The sequence below is a fragment of the Strigops habroptila genome, chromosome 2 (genome assembly GCF_004027225.2).
Source record: "Strigops habroptila isolate Jane chromosome 2, bStrHab1.2.pri, whole genome shotgun sequence".
Lineage (NCBI taxonomy): Eukaryota > Metazoa > Chordata > Aves > Psittaciformes > Psittacidae > Strigops > Strigops habroptila.
Genome location: NC_044278.2, coordinates 122,931,226 through 122,948,568, shown reverse-complemented (window position 1 = coordinate 122,948,568; position 17,343 = coordinate 122,931,226). Strand labels below are relative to the sequence as shown.

At 51.1% G+C, this 17,343-nt stretch overlaps 1 protein-coding gene across 1 annotated transcript in view; it reads left to right on the top strand.

Moving 5' to 3' along the window:
• Positions 1 to 9,902: 9,902 nt before the first annotated feature.
• DCHS1 (dachsous cadherin-related 1) overlaps positions 9,903 to 17,343 on the top strand; it is a 52,882-nt gene continuing 45,441 nt past the window's right edge. The window contains 2 exon segments of the mRNA XM_030477124.1: positions 9,903 to 10,143; positions 14,623 to 16,419. Coding sequence (XP_030332984.1) covers positions 14,668 to 16,419 — 1,752 coding nt within the window. The 5' untranslated portion in view covers positions 9,903 to 10,143; positions 14,623 to 14,667.

Below are 17,343 nucleotides of genomic sequence, written 5' to 3'. Positions count from 1 at the left end.
TCCAACCCCCCTTGCCATGAGCAGGGACATCTTTCACTAGATCAGCTTGCTCAAAACCCCATCCAATCTGGCCTTGAACACCTCCAGTAACCAGCTGGATTAAACACTTCTTAGGACACCTTTAATAACACCTGCATGGTATGGTTTTTCCTCCTTCCATTTAAGTTGCATGATACTTTCTGTAACTGCAGACAGTGCTGGTCACAGCTGTTGCATGGAGGCACAGATGTTAAAGGCAGAGTATCAGCTTCTCCTTTTTTTTATTTTTTCCACAAGCCCTAGGGTGATTTTAAATTTAAATTTTCAAAGTTTATGGTCCTCTTCTCCTCTACAATATTCTCTCAATGAACATGAACAGGGAAGGATCCTATCTATGACTGATGACGAAAGTCTTTGGCAGCCACTAAGTTGTCTTTGGGTCACAAAGCAGACAAGGTGCAATTTTGAGTTTACAGTGTTTACAACTGCCTTCCGTACAAAATCTAAACACCTTCCAGAAGTCCATTAGGCAACACTGTAAAACCTCTCTGATGTACTCTAGGTGGGCAACGCTGTAAAGAAACATGGAAAAAAGGGGCATGTCTATTATGACAGATAATACATAATAGTAGCAGAAAGCAAAAGCACAGACTGGGAGGATGAAGAACTGCCCCTTTAGGAGAAGATTGTGTTTGAGGCTGTCTAAGGAACGTGAAGGCGCGCAAGTCCATGGGACCTGGGGAGATGCATCCATGGGTCCTGAGGGAACTGGCGGATGAAGTTCCTAAGCCACTGCCCATCATATTTGAGAAGTTCCCACTGACTGGAAAAGGGGAAACTAACCCCCATTTTTAAAAACGGGAAAAGGAAGATCTGGGTAACTACAGGCCAGTCAGACCCACCTCAGTGTCCAGCAGGATCATGGAGCAGATCCTCCTGGAAACTATGCTATGGTACATGGACAATAAGGAGGTGATTGGTGACAGCCAACACAGTGCTACTAAGTGTAAATTATGCCTGACAAATGTGGTGATCTTCTACAACAGGGATTCCTGAAGGCTGCTTTTCTGTCTTCTTTGTCAGCAGGGTGCTAATAGCAGTGGACTCATGTTTTCCTTAGTCTTCCTGTTGCTGCTGATATACCTGCAGAAGCCTCCCTTGTTGCACTTCACAATTCTTGCCAGATTTGACTCCAGGTGGGCTTTGGTTTTCCTGAACCCGTATCTGCTTGCTTGGATAAGATCTCGATATTCCTCCTGGATTACCTGTCCCTTCTTCCTTCTCCCAGTGCCTCACAGTAGCCTGGCTTATTTTTAGATATTTAAGAATAATTAAGTTGACTCATAAACCAAACTCATTTTCTTCATTCTGCAAGGTCAGTTATGGTCCTCAAGGGTTATGTAAAGCAGAATCAACTTGATGGTTAGTTCCAGCCTGACTCTGCTGTGGAGGAGCTGCACAGCTGGGGTTTAACCCGGAGATGTCTGTAACTTTTTAAAGTGTGTGGTAGGCTTATACTGGCATTCTTAACCTATGGGATGTTTTTTGGATTGTGAATTGGATTAGAGGAGTTGATGTTGCCTAATGGTAACGTCTTTGTTGAATTACGTACATTATAGCAGCTTAAACTGAAAGTTAATGGTTGGGGGGGTTAATAGTTTAAACACTGTAAGTTTAGCATACAAACCGGTCTGTGTCTGGGACTCATAAGCAACGCTACAGCTAACTACGATTCATGGATTAAGATTGTGTAACCCACAAATGTCCACTAGATGGAGATGTATCACACCAGTTCCCCCTCCCTCCCAGCGACGGGGTAGCGGTGTATGTTGGTGTGTCACTCTACTTTAAGAACCGCAGCTTTCCGTGTCTATTTCTGGCAGGTATATTTAGTGCAGTTCAGACCCTATATATGCATGCAGCATATTTAGCACGGGCTGTTTGGTCAGTGTGCGCTGTTACCAGTTTGCTTGCTGGCATGTGCAGGAGTAGAGTGTATTGGTAGGATATCTTGTTGCATCCCAGTGCGCATCAGCTGTGGATGGTAAACTTCATTTGTCTAAGGCAAAAAGAAGGTCAGACCTTCTGCATTTGTATTTTTCCTGGAGGAATCATCGGCTGTTACTCCAGATCCTGCCCCTCTGTGTCAGCCCAGAGCCTGACCCCAACCTCTAGAGAACAGCACTCAGGTATAGGTGGGGGATTGCTGGACAGTCGCATTCCCCTGCAGACTCCTCCCAGCTCCCTGCTGCTGGGCAGAAGAATCCAATGGAGTCGACAGCATGTGGGTGAGACTCGACTCTGCTGATCTCAGAGCCTTTCCTTCCTGAACAAACATTTTCCATTCTGAAATAATCACCTCACTATATATAGAAAGCTCCTCCAAAGCAAAACCCATATTCTTTGGGAAGGGATATTCCTCAAATTGTTTTCTTCCTTTTAAAAGCACCATCAGGCCCTTTGCCATCAGGCTTGTATATGTTTGTGAACGCTGTTGATCAAAAGCATGTGTTCACCTCACATGAAAATAATTCCCAATGCAGCTCCTGTGCTCCCCACCCCCACGCCATGGGTCCTGAGACTGTCTGTAATCACAATCCACAGGATTTCGGAAACCACCTCCCCATCTCACTTCCTCCCAGCTGATTTTCAGGGGAATAGAAGGAGACTTGTTTGCTAGCAGGGAGGAAGTCCAGGCCTTGGTGAGCAGCTTTCTAAGAGGCACCTATGAGAATGGTGCACTTCAGTCAGCGTTATGTTTGCAGAGGCTGCTGCCAAATGAGGTCACCGTGGTGCAGAAACGTGGACGAAGAGCTTCCAGAAGAGGAGGATGGAAGAAGCCAGGACAGGAAGTAGAGCAGTCAGTAGCACAGGGCTCAGCTCAGTCAACTCCCTGCTCTGGAAATGTTGATTCCAGTTTTGTCTTTGATCACAGACTAAAATGTATTAGATGGTTTCAATGTCATCTTCCTATTTCTCATCACAAAAATCATTCCTTGGTTTGACACAGTTCAGTTCTCTCTCTGGGAGGCGTTTGCTGGGGCAGGCAGCATACACAGAACAGTTCAGCCACTAGGTCTGGGTGACTTTGGGGAATCACAAAGCTCAGAGAACCTCAAGGAGAGACTCCTTTTCAAACCCTGTAACATCTGCTAAGCTAGCACATCTGTTGAGAAAGACCATGAACACCAGAATACCAGCTTGAAGTGGGTCTTGACAGGGACCTCAAGGATCATCTGGTCCAACCTCTCTTAGCAAAAGCATGATCTAGACAAGATGGCCCAGCACCCTGTGCAGCCAAAGATGGACAACCTGGACTGCTAGGGATCTGTTATGCCTTTTTCTTAGTATTCTAGTGATTAATTCCTCCTTCCATTGAACTGTTGCTCTTTACTTTTAGTTTTTATAATGGCCATTCCACCCCATTGCTCCTGTTCTGCCTTCGTTTGCTAGATTGAAACATTATACACAGTGAAAAAAAAAAATTCTTTCTTACAGACCTTTAGAAATCACTTATATTTTTAATCTTTCTGAAGCTCTCCATGTGGAAACTTGTTCTACCAATGTTGACTCCTTCTTATGGCTCTGATTGCTTTGTTTTCTACAGTCTTTATAAATATTGAACATTAAGTTAGCATCACTAAAGCTGCAGTAATATAATTTCCCTCTTGTTCTGCATGTTTCTCTTTAGTCAGTCCATACTTCCTTACAGATTGTTAGTCAAGATACTAAAAAACATTGATAAAAATACTAAAATTATTATTCCTTGTAGGAAGATTATCCACTTGGTAGAAATAATAACCTGTATAGAGACAGAGAAACAACAGTCTATACAGTAGTTCTCAGTGTTTAGTTTATAGTGACGCGCAGGTTGAATATGAATCAGCTATGGGCATGTTGTTGCAAAACCAATGTAACATCATATGAGATGGTATAAACAGGAATATGACTGGCAGGATGCATGAAGTAACATTTCTGGCTTTGCTTTGCTGTGATAAGGCCCTTAGCCACAGTACTGTGACCAGTCTTAGTGCCCTTCAGAGAATGTGGACAAATCTGAGAAAGTCCAGAGGAGATGGTTAGAGGTTGAGAAAATACAGGATGGGAAGATAAAATTCTCTGGGGCAGTTTAGCTTGAAGAAAAGTGAGAAAATATGAGAACCACCTCAATTTGTAAAAGACAGTTGCAAAGAGAACAATCTATTTCCAGTGTTCATGACACTGGATAGTACAAGATAGAATGTACAAGATAGATACGACAAGAAATAATGGGTTTAAATAATAGCAAAGAAAAATTAGCGCTGAATCAATGGACTGGCAGGTTTGTGAAGTCCATTACGGGTGGACTTGAAGAATTTGTTAGGTGCACATCTGCCGAGCATGACAGGGGCTTCTGTGTCCAGTGGAACCCTCTGTGAGGGATGGGAATAAAGCAGCTGACAGATCTGGGTTTGTTTTTCCTACTGTTTAAAATCTGCCTGTGCTCTGCTGTTTAGAAAGTATCTGCAGAGAATATAACTGCTATCTCACTTGTAGCCTTACCCTTCCATGCTCTTTGTTCTACCTACCTACTTGTCTTCACTTTTGATTATTTTGTCTTCTGAGCATGAACTGTTTTATTGCTTCACTTGAAGTTTTAACCTTTAGATGCTGCTATGACTTAAAATAATACCAAATGAGCTGTTTGAGAAGTCCCAAGCTGAGCTACCAAGAGACCTGCTAGTTGGGAATGCAAGGAGCTGGCAAAGTTAAGAACAAGTCCAGGCCTGGGACAGGTAAAACAATGAGCAGTGGAACTCCCAGCCTGCAAGATGGATGGTGTAATGTAAGTTCAAGGCAAGGAGATAGCAAGTAGCAACATTTTAAGCCCAACTGTTTCACAGGTTTTCTGTGCTAGAGAATTCCTTTAAAAAAGGAGACAAGGTAGACAATCGAGTGTTCAGGGCATTTAGGACTGTACAAATAAGAGCCCTGGAAAATAGGCTGTGGGGAGTCCTTACCAGGCTACCATGAGACAGATGGGAAGCAAGGGGAGGTGATGGCTCAGCATCCTTCCTTCAGGCGTAATGTAGCATTAAGTGTGATGTTAAGACCATTGCTCAGTCCAGCTGCTTCCAACACTCCCAAGCTTCACCACATTTCCAAGGTAAAGAGAAGGCAAGAACTCAACCTGCTCTACCCTAACTGCCCACTGCATGCGGCGCAGGGAGAGGACCTGACATTCAGGGCTCCAGGCTACTCATGAACAAACCCTATGGCACAGAAACATGCCTGTTGCAAGACCTTTATGTTACAGGAGCTTTGTGTCCATCCTGGCAAGCAGGAGATGCAGAACTCTTCCACTGTAAGGTTCAAATCTAAGTCAGGTTACCTTCAGCAGCATTTCCTTTGACCAGGCTGTGAGTATAGAGCTGCAAAGCTGAGGTACCAGCCCCATTTGCCAGGTGAAAGGATCTTGCAGCCCCTTCTTTATATGTCATGGATTTCAAGGGCATTCCAAATAGCAGAGGCAAACTTGGGATCTCACCCAAAAACCCTTACTCCTGTCTCAGGGAGAGCTGTGCTTCCTTCCTGCACCCCCAGCAATGGATGTTCCTAGCAGGTGCCTGCCTTCTTTTATTTTTAACCTCCATTCTGAATGCAGGAAGCCTTTGCTTGCTGTGAACATCCGGGAATCAGAGCCTAAGCACATCCCAGAAGGATTTCCTGTTTGGGACTTTTGAGCCAGGCTCCAGCCTGCAAGCGTGGAAGCCTCTGAGCAACTTAGTGCTGCCGGGCTACCTGCCAGTTGCTCCTATCTGGTTCAGGAGCAAGCTGCCATCTAGCAGGAAGGTGCTAAACTGACAGACCACTTCCCAGCTGCTATGGATGAGGGTGAGAACATGGAGAGTCCAGTCAGAGTGGGGGTGTGCTTGACTCCAGGATCAGGGTCATTGTGGCAGAAGAGCAACACGAGAGAGAGCACGACATCCCATTGCAGTGCAGCTTTTGCTTGTAGCTCTAGGATAACACAAAGTATGCAGAGTGTGTTTTCTGTGCTGCCTCCCAGCCATGCTCCGGTCACTACTGGCTCCGGTCACTACTGACTCCGTTTGCTGTGTTTCACTGGCTCCTACATTATTGCCATTTCTTAAGTTCACCAAAGCACTGATGAATCCAGACTCACCTTCACAATGTGCCCCCTTGTCTATACTCTGGTCTCCATATTATTAATTTCTATCAAAAGGCATGGTACAGCTGGAGCCTTGCAGTCCTGTCCCAACCTTGACTACTACCAGTAACCTTCTGCCCTGAATAGTTGAATAGCAGATTTCTGCTCTTGTTTCTGTATCGTAGTTGCTCTTACAAGGCGTAGGTTAACTTACATTTTTCTACCAATGTAGAAAATACATATATGTACATGTATATATAAAAATATGTAGTCCACATACAGCTTCAAAGATACTCGCATGTCAGAAAGACTGTCAAAGATCTCTCTGAAGGCCAAGCAGATGATATGGATCTATTCACCCCTCTCTTGCCAAGGGGGATCAAGAATATATAGTAAATTAGAATACCAAAAGGATACCAAAAGAAATCCACTAATTTCCATCCCTAAGTAGAGACAGCACTTGCGTACAAATTGCAAGTCTGAGATGAGGGTTGTTTAATGACCTGCGGCAGTGCATGAGGCTGAAGAATGACAAACATCACAGATTGCTGAAGAAAGGAGGACTGAAGTGAATGACTATGGAAAATGCAGATTGCTTGCAGTCGTATGAAGGGATCAAGGCAGATTTTAAAGGGAAATAATAATTTGAAAATATGACAATAATTGGCAAATGTGATCAAATGCAGCAGGTTTGCTAGAGTGCACATTAGACAACTTTCTTTAGAAGTGGTTTGAGGGGGGCAGGAAAAAAGCTTGATCAGTATCTGAACTACAGTGCTACAGTAGCACATGAGAAATTATTTAGTCAAATGGAGAAGAGATAAATTAATATGAAAACTGTAAGATGCGGAAGACTGGGGAAAAAATTTAACAGAAACTCAAAAGGTTTGTGCTCAAACAGATGCATGGTCTGGTGAGGGTCAGGTTTGGAGCTCACCTATTGAACTTTTCCCAGTGAAGATCTCAGAGGGAAAAACAAAATACACTGAAAGTGCTGCTCAGTGACACAAAGTGAAGAGATATCGTGAGTATAGAGGGTGCCCAGAACATCATAAAAGCAAAAAGCTATTATTAAGGAGTGGCATAACAGAAATGGAATGAAATTCACAGATTCACCGTAGACAGCCCTTCTCATTAAAAGGGGTGTCCAGAGATGCACAGTCCAAACTTTCATTTGAAGACAGACTGCCAATAATGCTCAGATCAGGTGTCAGATCAACCTCTGTGGGTAGCTTTTTCAAGGGCTGCACAATTCTCCTGGTGGAAAACACTTCCCCAAATGTTCACTCTGAATCTCCCAAGCTGTAATTGTGTCCATTGTTACTGTTCTATTGTCTGCTACTGCAAAACATTTGGTGCCATCATCTTTTTAACATGTCCTCATGTAGCAGTAAGATGCCATTAAGAAGCCCCTTAAGCTACTCATCACCAGCCTGAGCAAGCTCAGCTTCTTCAGTGTCTCTTTATGTGTGCCTGGCCCCTACCTATCTCCTACAGTTTTTCCATATTCCTCAGGAATAGAGGGGCCAGGAATGTACACAGGATTGCAGGGTGGCTACACCACCTCCCAGCTTGAGAGGATAATTATTTCCCTTTATTTGCTGCTCACCCTTCTCCTGTGTAGTGCAGGAAGTTGTTTGCCTGATTTGCAACGAGAGCAAACTATTGAGTCTTGATTCCACCCCTACCTCCAGGTTCTTTTCAGCAGGACAGCAACTGGGTTGGTTCCCACCCTGTACCAGTTACAGGTTATTCTGCCTCAGGACCAGAACTTTGTACTTCTCCTTATTGACCTTCATGAGGTTTCTGCTAATCCAATTCTTCGAGTTTCTAGACATCTCTCTTGACCAAAGTTCTGCCATGCAACATATCAGCCACTCCTCTGAGTGTCATCTGCAAACTTGCACTCTGTGTCACCACAGAATATTAGTGAAGGTACTGCACAACACTGGCTCACAATTCAATGCTTGCTGTACTTTCCTGGCTTCCAGGCACCAACTCTATATTGAGTCACTGATCACTACCCTTTGAGCCCAGAGGTGCAGCCAGCTTTCATCTACTGCTCTGTTCATTCAGCCCATACGTCCTCAGGTTATAAATTGGAAGGTTGGAAGGGGCCTTTAAAGGTCATCTAGTCCAAGCATCTGCAACAAGCAGAGACATCTTGAACCAGATCAAGTTGCTCCAAGCCCCTGTGTCCAACCTGGCCTTGAACACTGCCAGGGATGGGGCAGCCACAGCTTCTCTGGGCACCCTGTGCCAGTGCCTCAGCACACTCACTGTAAAAAAATTCTTCCTTATATCTAGTCTGAATCTACTCTTCTTTAGTTTAAAACCATTGCCCCTTATCCTATTGCTACAGGCCCTATTAAAAAGTCCTGCCCATCTTTCTTATAAGCCACCTTTAAGTATTGAAAGGCTGCAATACAGTCTCCCCTCAGCCTCCTTGCCTCCAGGCCAAACCCCACCCCCAGGTCCCTCAGCCGTTCCCCACCACACTTGTGCTCCAGGCCCTGCACCAGCTCCGGTGCCCTTCTCTGGCCCTGCTCCAGCACCTCAATGTCTCTCTTGGAGTGAGGGGCCTAGAACTGAACACAGGATTCAAGGTGTGGCCTTACCAGTGCCCAGTGCAGGGGGACAATCACTGCCCTGGCCCTGCTGCCACACTGGTGCTGATCCAGGCCAGGATGCTGGTGGCTTCTTGGCTGCTGCTTGGGCACAAGCTGCTCATGTTCAGCTCCGTCACTCAGCCCCCCCAGGGTCCTTTTCTATGAGCAGCTTTCCAGCCATTCTTCCCCAAGCCTGGAGCGTTCTGTGGGGTTGTTGTGGCCCAAGTGCAGGACCCGGCACTTCGTCTTGTTGAATTTCTTACCACTGGCCTTGGCCCATTGATCCAGCCTGTCCATATTCTCTGATTGAATTGGTTGTCACTGATTGAAGAACCTAGACATTTTCCTGAGGAAGCAGACTGAGCTGCGGCTTTAATAGCATGAGATCTTAGCAATGGACTGTCATAGCCAGTAGGCAATGGCAGCTTCTCTACTAAGAAGGTAGACTAAAAGAAGGTCCAGTAGTGATTATTGGCCTGGAGGCAGAGTGGTCTCCAACCCACACACCAATGCTGCTGGGACCTGGTCTGGCTGGAGCAGGGAAAAGCAGTTCTAGTGGCCAGGCTGCGCCAGGCAGCAGCCACTGGTGGAGAAGCCTTGACAGTCGCTCACCAGAGTCTTAGTTTGTCTCATCATAGACTGGTAGGACCCAGCCACTTGCAGTGCAGGTGCTACAGATGAGATAGTACCTTCTACATGGACATTAGACGCCCTGATGTGAGCCAAGGTGCCAGCATGTTATAGGTTACAGATACTTGGACTCTGGGCTCTGCTTAGGAAGGAACAGAGAACAGAGAATGGACTGTGCCTCTGCGATCGTGGCCCCAGTGTCCTCACTGTCACGCATAGCCTCCCCCCATCTCCTGCCCAGCCCTCTCCTTGCCCTGTCCCATCCCAAGACTGCCCTGCCCTCGCTCCTGCCTAACCCTTCTCCTTTCCCCGGGCTCCCGGCGCCCGTTGCTTCCTCCCCATCCCTCTTTACTCCGGCTCCAGCCCTTCTCCCCGACGCTGCTCCCCGGACCCTTCGTGCCCCGCCACGGGGTCCTACCGCCCCGGACCCCAGCCCGGGGCCGCTCGGGGGCCGCGCTCCGCCGCCGCGCTCCGGTGGCGGGGCGGGGATGGGGGGAGCGGGGGGAGCGGGGGGCTGAGGGCGGCGCTGGGTCGGGTTTCAGCAGGAGCCTCCGCGCCGAGCCAGCGCCGACCCGCCGCCGAGCGCTCTGCGGGGCGACCGGGGCGGCCGCGGCACCGGGAGGCACCGACACACCGGGGTGGCCGCGGCGCAGGAGGGCTCTGGAGCGCTGCTGGTACCGGAGCCGCAAGCGGCATCGAAGCGACCGCGGCACCGGAGCATCGGGGTACGGGAGAGGCTGCGGGACCTCTTGGCGGAGCCGGATTCTGCGGGATGTGAGCACAGCCAGCGCGGGACGCGCGGTGTAAGTGCCAGCGCCGGGCACCGACTCGCTCCGGCTGCCCCGCGCCCTCGCCCGGTGCTCCGCACAGCGGCATCGCCTCAAGGCGGGCCGGGCCGGGGCGGGCCGGGCCGTGGCGGGCCGGGCGGGACCGGGACCAAGCAAAGGCCGGGGCCCGGGGCTGGGACCTGGACTGGGACCGGCACCGGGACCAGCACCAGAACCAGCACCGGGACCACGACCAGCACCGGGACCGAACCACGACCAGGACCGGGACCGGGCGCTTTGTTCTGCCTCCGCAGCGCAGACAATGGAGCGGGGGGGCGGGGGGGGCGCGCCCGCGGCGGCGCAGCACCAGGGATCCACGGCCGGACCGGCCTCGCCCGCGGCGCGACGGCAGCGGGGCCGGCGCTGGCAGCGGAGGAGCGGGACGGGGCGGGTGCGGGACCGGTGCTGCCGCGGATGTGGCCGCAGGGGAAGCCCTGTCGCGGGGCGGGCGCTCGGAGGAGCCGCGGAGGCGCCGGGCGGGGGCTGCGGGCCCGAGCGGAGGGGACCGCGGCTGGCAGAGCTGCGGCACCGAGACTGCACTGAGCGCGACGTCGGGGATGGGGCTGTGCCCGGGATGGGGCTGTGCCTGGGGCGGCTGGAAAGCCCCAGGCGGTGCGGGGAGCCCCAGGCGCCGGGGGGCGTGGGGGAGAGAGGTCCGGGAGGTCTGCGGGAGGGAGACCCCTGACAGCCTGGGGCACCCGTGGACAAGGCGTAGACACGGCCCTGCGGCACCTCTGCGATGGGCACATGGTGTGGCAGGGGCCAGATCAGATGCGTGTGGGCTGGGATGTGGGAACTGGCTAATGCGTGAGGAGATTTTATTAGAGTGTCCTTTGAGGGGGGAGTGTTTCCAGAGGCAGGACAGCAGGCAGGAAGCTCTGGTGTGGCACAGAAATGGGATGGACAGGGATGCAGTGAAGCTTGACTGAGAGCATGGTCACCTCATGGGAGGCTGGTCACTGCTCAGAGCTGGTATCAGAGGGGAATGAGGCTGTGTGGCTGGGCTGGAAGTGAGCAATAGGGTGCTGGTCCTGAAGGCCCAGGTGGGTGGTGGTAGGAGGGCCAGGAGGCATGGAGATGGTTCTGTAGGTAGTCGCAGATAGTAAAGACTGAAGATGAGTCGTTAGCCTAAGGCTGCACTGCAGGCAAGCCTGAGCTGTGGCTCATTCTGAGGGGCGATAATCAGAAACTCTTGAGAGAGGGATCTGTGTGAATGTAGAAGAGAAAAGCATGTTCCAGGTCAGTGACTGGTGCTCAGCAAAGATTAAATGGGCTTCTGCATCCTTCCTCAACTGGGCTGGAGTCTCAAAAAACATCATTACATGACTCATGGCCTCTCATGTGAGACTTTGGATATGGCATCAGCAGCATCTGCAGCTTTGATGGAGCTTTTGCACAGCAAGCACTCTGACATCTGTTTGTGGCATGCACAGTGGGTGCCGTCTTTCCAGCTTCTCTTCTGGGGCCGCTGTGGGCCTGCTTCCCCTTCCTCAGGGCTGCCATGAGATGAGAGGTAACGCTGGCAGGGATGCACGCACTGGTCCCTCTGTGATTCCAGATCCTTTTGTTTGTTTTTCCCTATATGTGGTTTGAGTGCTAAGTGTAGGCTGGGCTCTCCTGGTGCCCCGGTGTAGGCCAGGATCTCCTGGTGTGCCAGACCATCAGCCCTAGGCTGATGCTTATGGTGCAACTCACTCTGTTTCAGCTGCCATTCTTGTCAACCTCCTTACCATGGCTGTGGAGCGCAAGCACTTCTCTGGACAGGTTCTTGCAGCAGCAGTTTTCTTCAGAGGCTTCTGCTGCCATTTCTGACATGGGGACTCAGTGCCAGTGGTGGGAGGGACAGCGAGGACGGGGCCGCCCGCTCACATTACACAGCCTGGGCCTGGACCACTTCAGCCAGTGCTGAGCTCTCTGCTAATTGGAAGCAGCTGTTGAGATGTGGTGACTCTGCATGCGCTGAGGTCACTGCTGCCTTCCTCTGTGACCCCAGCCTGCAGCCTTCACAGTAGCAGAGGGCTGCCACCGGTGGCATCTCTTAGCAGAGAGGTAGCTAGGCTCTGAAACCACCTACTTGTGTCTGGGGAGGATGGAAATGGAGAAGTTTACACAGACTTTTACCATAGAATCCCAGACTGGTTTGGGTTGGAAGGGACCTCAAAGCTCATCCAGCTCCAACCCCCTGCCACAGGCAGGGGCACCTTCCACTAGACCAGGTTGCTCCAAGCCCTGTCCAACCTGGCCTTAAACACTTATCACCGGTTCCTCACCCCAAGGACCCTAATTTGTGATCTCTGTTGCCTCAGTGCTCTCAGCTGTTCCTCACACTCCCTAGATTCAACTTTTCAAGTTTCAACCCTCCCCGGCAGCAGCTCTGTGGAAGGCCCTCCTTGCTGCACTCCCTTCTGCTTCTCAAGAGCCACATCACTAATTAAACCACGTGGGGGTTTCCCCATATCTGTGCCCTGATTTGTTCCAGGCGCTACCCAAGACCTTTCAGCTTCATCCTGTCCTCAGCCACTGAGATTGCCACAGGGAGCCTTGCCCCTCTAGCTGCTTTTCTTCTCTCCTTTGAATTTAGTTTTTGTCTGACCTTCTGCCAGGGTTTTAAACACTTTGTCCTGCACCTTCCTATGACCTGAGCAGCTGAGGCACAGTTAGGGTGATGCAGTTTCATCACAGAAGCAAACTTGGACCCCATTCCCCAGCACTGCATGTTCTGGATGTATGCTGTTACCTCTCCAGCTGGGGACATTTAACTGTCTCCAACAGAGACACAGACCTGGCTGGGACCACTGAGTTAATGCAGACCCCCTGCTCACAGCCCACAGTGACAGAAGTATCTTCTTTTGACTTCTGCTCCCGAGAGATAAGGAGGATTCATACATGCCAGGTACAAGAAGAGTGTGTGGTCTCACTTGCCATAGACCTCAGACACTGGATGCCCACTGAAGCAAACACTTCTTTAACGTAGAAAACACTTTTTAATACTTTGTTTTTCTGTCACTAACTCAGGATTTCCACAGGGAAAACCAATCGAAGCAGCTGACCTGGGGTAGGAAAGAGAGCCCAGGACATCATCCTATGTCCCCTGGAAAGGGTTAACAGTGCTGTAGGGTTCTTTTGATCAAGGGCTGACAATCTCGGTCCCCAAACTAGGCAATGTCAGCCACCTCCATCCTCCAAGACAGGGAGGTTCCTGCCGTCCTGCCTCTGACATGAGCAGCTCCTGAGTGTGGTTATGGGACCAGCAGCAAATGCTTTCAAGACAGTCCAAGTGTGAGCTCATGCTGCCGCCATCCCCGCAGACCACTGAGCCTCACTTACCGGAGGCTGGAAGCAGCGCTGGGGCTGGTGCTCCTCACTGGATCCCTGGTGCTGTTCTTGGGGAGGGTGGGCAGACCCCCGGGGGCTGACAGCCTGCGGGCACTAGGAGTGTATCCAGCGTGTCCAGCAGGTCCAGCAGTGGGGTGGCTGCAGGGAGCTGCTCCTTTCTGCTCGTCCCTCCCCCACTGCTGCAGTGAAATGAAGCTACGGCAGGGGGAAATGGAGTGAAGGAGCCAGAACGAGCCAGGAGCAGTGAGAAGGAGACAAAGGAGGAGAGTGAGCAGTGGAGGGTGTGGGACCGGGAAGGATCCACAGCAGCTGCTGCGTTCCTGCTGCAGTGCCACCTCCCTCCATGGTACCCGCTCAGGGCATCCACAGATCTCTGTGCCAGGCCAAACAATGGGCCCTGTCGGATTTTGTCCTGGGCATTCCCAGCTGTGGGTACATCTTCTGCAATACAGCCACTCCAATTTATTGTTCACTGGAAGTAAGCCCGCTCCAGTTTAGCTGCTGCCTCCCACGGACACCAGATTTGCCCTTCATGGGTTTTTTTGGCATGTGGATCTGTGGTCCTGAAAGGCATGTTACTGGGGGGGGGGGGGGGGGGGGCGCGTGTGTGGTGTGTGTGTATATCAACATGGTTGCCTGTTGAGCTTTCTTCCAGCTTGAGACCAGCTTTTTTCAGGGTGGAGAGGTGCTAGGCTGCTGTTTGTCCCCAGATCTCTGTCCCCTTGCAGGCAGCCTCAGCCTCACAGGGAGCATTCAGCTGTTAAGGGCACAGGAACACTCTGCTCCGGTGTTGCCAGAGGGCAGGTGGCTGGGAGGAACAGCCTGTGTGATGGGGTTCTAGCTGTTCACCTCAGCAGCCTTCAGGTGTGACCTGCTTAGCTGACCAGGTCTGACCTGGTGTTGTCCCAGGCCTTTGCCCTGGGCACCGTCTGCTCTGACACATTTTCACATTTGGTCCTTGCAAGGGGTAGGCAATACAGAGCAATGGGGTGGCACATACGTGATAGTCTTCCCTCCCCACTGTTTTTATCCCTATCCTTCCTTTGCTGCTCCCTCTTAACCAGCATCCTCTGGTCTGCATTCCATGCAGGATTAAAGAAGATCAAGCCACCCTCTGCTCTGCAAGTCACTAGCAATGGAACAGATTAAGGGGTCAGCCATGCTTCTGCTGGAGCTGCTAATTCTTGGAGGCCTGAGAGCAGGGAAGGGCTCTGCTGTCCTGGGCACCCTGGATCTACAAATAGATGAGGAGCAGCCAGCTGGCACCATCATTGGGGACATCAGTGCTGGCCTGCCCCCAGGAACTAGTGCCTACATGTATTTTATCTCCGCACAGGAGGACAGCGGCGTCACCACTGATTTGGGGATAGATGAGAACACCGGTATCATCAAAACAGCTCGTGTCTTAGACCGAGAGACTCGAGACCGCTACAGCTTCATTGCTGTTACCCCAGAGGGCATCACAGTAGAAGTTAACATCCAAGTGAATGACATCAATGACCATGCTCCAGCCTTTCCCAAACAGCACAGCACCTTCCAGATCCCAGAGCACACACCCATTGGCAGTAGATTTCCCTTGGACCCAGCCTTTGATGCTGACAGTGGCCTACTCAATACACAGGGCTATGTGATTAAGGGAGACAATGTGGGGCAGGCCTTCCGCCTGGAGACACGTCGAGGACCCAACGGGGTCCTGTATTTGGACCTGGTGGTCAGCAACATCTTGGATCGGGAGAACCGTTCGTCATATTCGCTGCTGTTGGAAGCCTATGATGGTGGCTCTCCTCCCAGGAGCACCCAGATGACGCTGGATGTGTCCATCCAGGACATCAATGACAATGCTCCTAGCTTTAACCAGAGCCGCTATCACACTCTCATCTCAGAGAATTTGAAACCTGGCAGCAGCATCCTGCAGGTCTTTGCCTCTGACGCAGATGAAGGTGACAATGGGGATGTGATTTATGAGATCAACCGTCGGCAGAGTGATCCTGACCAGTACTTCACCATTGACTCCCGGACTGGAGTCATCAAGCTCAACAAGGGCCTGGACTATGAAGTAAGGAAGGTGCATGAGCTGGTTGTACAGGCAAGGGATAAGGCTGTCCATCCTGAGGTCACCACAGCCTTTGTCACTATTCATGTGCGTGATTACAATGACAACCAGCCCACCATGACTATCATCTTCCTGAGTGAGGATGGCTCCCCGCAGATCTCCGAGGGAGCCCAGCCCGGCCAGTATGTGGCACGCATCTCTGTTTCTGACCCAGACTATGGCGAGTACTCCAATGTCAATGTCACACTGGAGGGAGGGGATGGCAAGTTTGCTCTCACTACCAAGGACAACATCATCTACCTGATCTGTGTGGACCAGCTTCTGGATCGGGAAGAAAGGGACTCCTACGATTTGCGGGTGACAGCTACTGACTCAGGAACTCCCCCTCTCCGGGCAGAATCAGCCTTTGTGCTGCAAGTGATGGATATCAATGACAACCCCCCACTCTTTGACCAGCAGGAGTACAAACAGAGCATCCCTGAGGTTGTGTACCCGGGCAGTTTTGTGCTGCAGGTGACAGCTCGTGACAAGGACCAGGGTCTCAACGGGGAGGTGCGGTACAGTATTGTGCATGGCCAGGACGTCCACTCCAGCTGGTTTGCCATTGACCCTGCCACAGGGATCATCACCACCGCTGCCCCACTGGATTATGAGAAGGATCCTCATCCTCAGCTGACAGTGCTGGCCACAGACAGGGGAACCCCTGCTCTCTCCTCTTCAGCTGTGGTGCATGTGGCCCTGCAGGATGTCAATGACAATGAGCCAGTGTTCAGGAGTAACTTCTACAACATGTCCCTGAAGGAGAACACCCCTGTTGGGACCTGCTTCTTACAGGTAGGTGCAACTGTCAGGAGCTAAGCTTGAGGAGAGGACTGCCAGGGCTGTGACGGGCTTGGGACAGGGGACCCGCCACTGAAGGCTGTTTGGTGCAGTTGTCATGGCTTTGATGGGCAACAGTTGCGTTGGGAATGCTGGAACAGAGATCCCTGTGCTCAGCGTCCTCAAGAATGGGGCAGAGCACTGTTACGCCTCTTCTGCATGCGAGTACTGGGCGGCATCACTGTTGCTCTGGGCACACATCAAGGATGTCCTTTGTGCAAAGCATAGGGGTGACCTCAGCTAAGGCTGGGGCCCACTTTGCCATGCCTGGCTTGCACAAGTAAGGAGCTGCCTTGCAGGCCAGGCCACTCAAAATGGTGCTCAGGAATATGGGTGAGACCTCTGGGAAGCTGCTGACTTCTGTCTCTACCCTGTGAGGTCGTGAGCCCAGGTTCATCCGTGTTTGTAAGGCTGGTTGTGAACATTAGCATTGATTCTGTATGGCTGGTACTGTTATATTGGAAACAGGACCTGAGGGATAGAATCCTAGAATGGTTTGGGTTGGAAAGGACCTTAAAGCTCCTCCAGTTCCAACCCCCTGCCACAGTCAGGGACACCTTCCACTAGAGCAGGTTGCTCCAAGCCCCTGGGTCCAACCTGGCCTTGAACACTGCCAGGGATGGGGCAGCCACAGCTTCTCTGGGCACCCTGTGCCAGCACCTCAGCACCCTCACAGGGAAGAATTTCTGCCTTAGATCCAACCTGAACTTCCCCTGTTTAAGGATCTGACGTGAGGCATCAGCTTTGTGGTCTGAAGTGAGGCCTGGAGAGGTCCTGCCCCTCCGCAGGTTCTACGGCCCCCGAGCTGTGCCAGTGATGACATTTGTATTTGTCTCTGGTCTGTTCCCTGCATTTGCTGTTTCAATGGCAGCTCGGGCC